Consider the following 778-nt stretch of genomic DNA (forward strand, 5'->3'; position numbering starts at 1 on the left):
TGCCCGTGTACTCGTGCGCCGGGCGGATAGGGCAGCGGGCGCGCCTGTGTGCTGGCTCGCCCTGTGCCCGGCAAGGGCGGAGGCATAGCGGTGCCGCCGCAGAGCTCGAACCAGCTCTCCGTTGCAACCTGCGTGGGGAAAGGAGGAGGAGAGGGGGGTGCGGGCCCCACGCGTCCGCCTCCCCCGCACAGCGCCCCCCGCGGGCGAGTCTCGACGAGATCTCGGCTCTCTCCTCCGCCTCGTACGGGGACGGCGCCGCAGCCGTCTCAACCGTCGCCGTGGAGGAGGCGCCCGACGCCCTCGACTCCGACAGCGCGTCGCAAAACGACTGCGCGAACTCCTCGCGGCCCTTTGGCTCCTCGAGGCTGGCCTCGGGGAGGTACGAGCCCATCAGCTCCGCCTCGTCGTCGGAGCACTCCTCGCCGCTCCGCCGCCGCTTGTGCGACGCGGGCGCCTGCTCCGTCTCCTGCCGCGACTGCGCGCGCGAGAGGCTGAAGTAGGCCTGCGGTCAGGTAATACACAAGATCAGGTCAGACAAGCATGCGCGCGGTGTACTACGAGCACCCCGCGGGAACCACAAGGGCCGCGCACACACAGCCGAGACGCGCATACACAGCCGAGACGCGCATACACAGTGGAGCCAGAGGGCGGGGGGTTGGCAATGTTCAGGGCGGACGGGGAGCGGGTGCGCGGTACATGCCGCGCTAGTACGGCCCACCCGCCGCACGAGAGCTAGCCGCACCTCCTCCCGAATCTCATCTCGGCTCATCTCGGCTCA

The 778-nt window shown here is 70.3% G+C and overlaps 1 protein-coding gene across 1 annotated transcript in view; it reads right to left on the minus strand.

Moving 5' to 3' along the window:
• Positions 1 to 778, minus strand: part of EMIHUDRAFT_205778 (hypothetical protein) — a gene marked incomplete at both ends in the record, with an annotated part of 11,824 nt that overhangs the window by 1,482 nt on the left and 9,564 nt on the right. Inside the window, 2 exons of the mRNA XM_005778070.1 lie at positions 12 to 128; positions 272 to 502. Coding sequence (XP_005778127.1) covers positions 12 to 128; positions 272 to 502 — 348 coding nt within the window. The remainder of the gene's footprint in view (positions 1 to 11; positions 129 to 271; positions 503 to 778) is intronic.

The sequence above is a fragment of the Emiliania huxleyi genome (genome assembly GCF_000372725.1).
Source record: "Emiliania huxleyi CCMP1516 unplaced genomic scaffold EMIHUscaffold_25, whole genome shotgun sequence".
NCBI lineage: Eukaryota > Haptophyta > Isochrysidales > Noelaerhabdaceae > Emiliania > Emiliania huxleyi.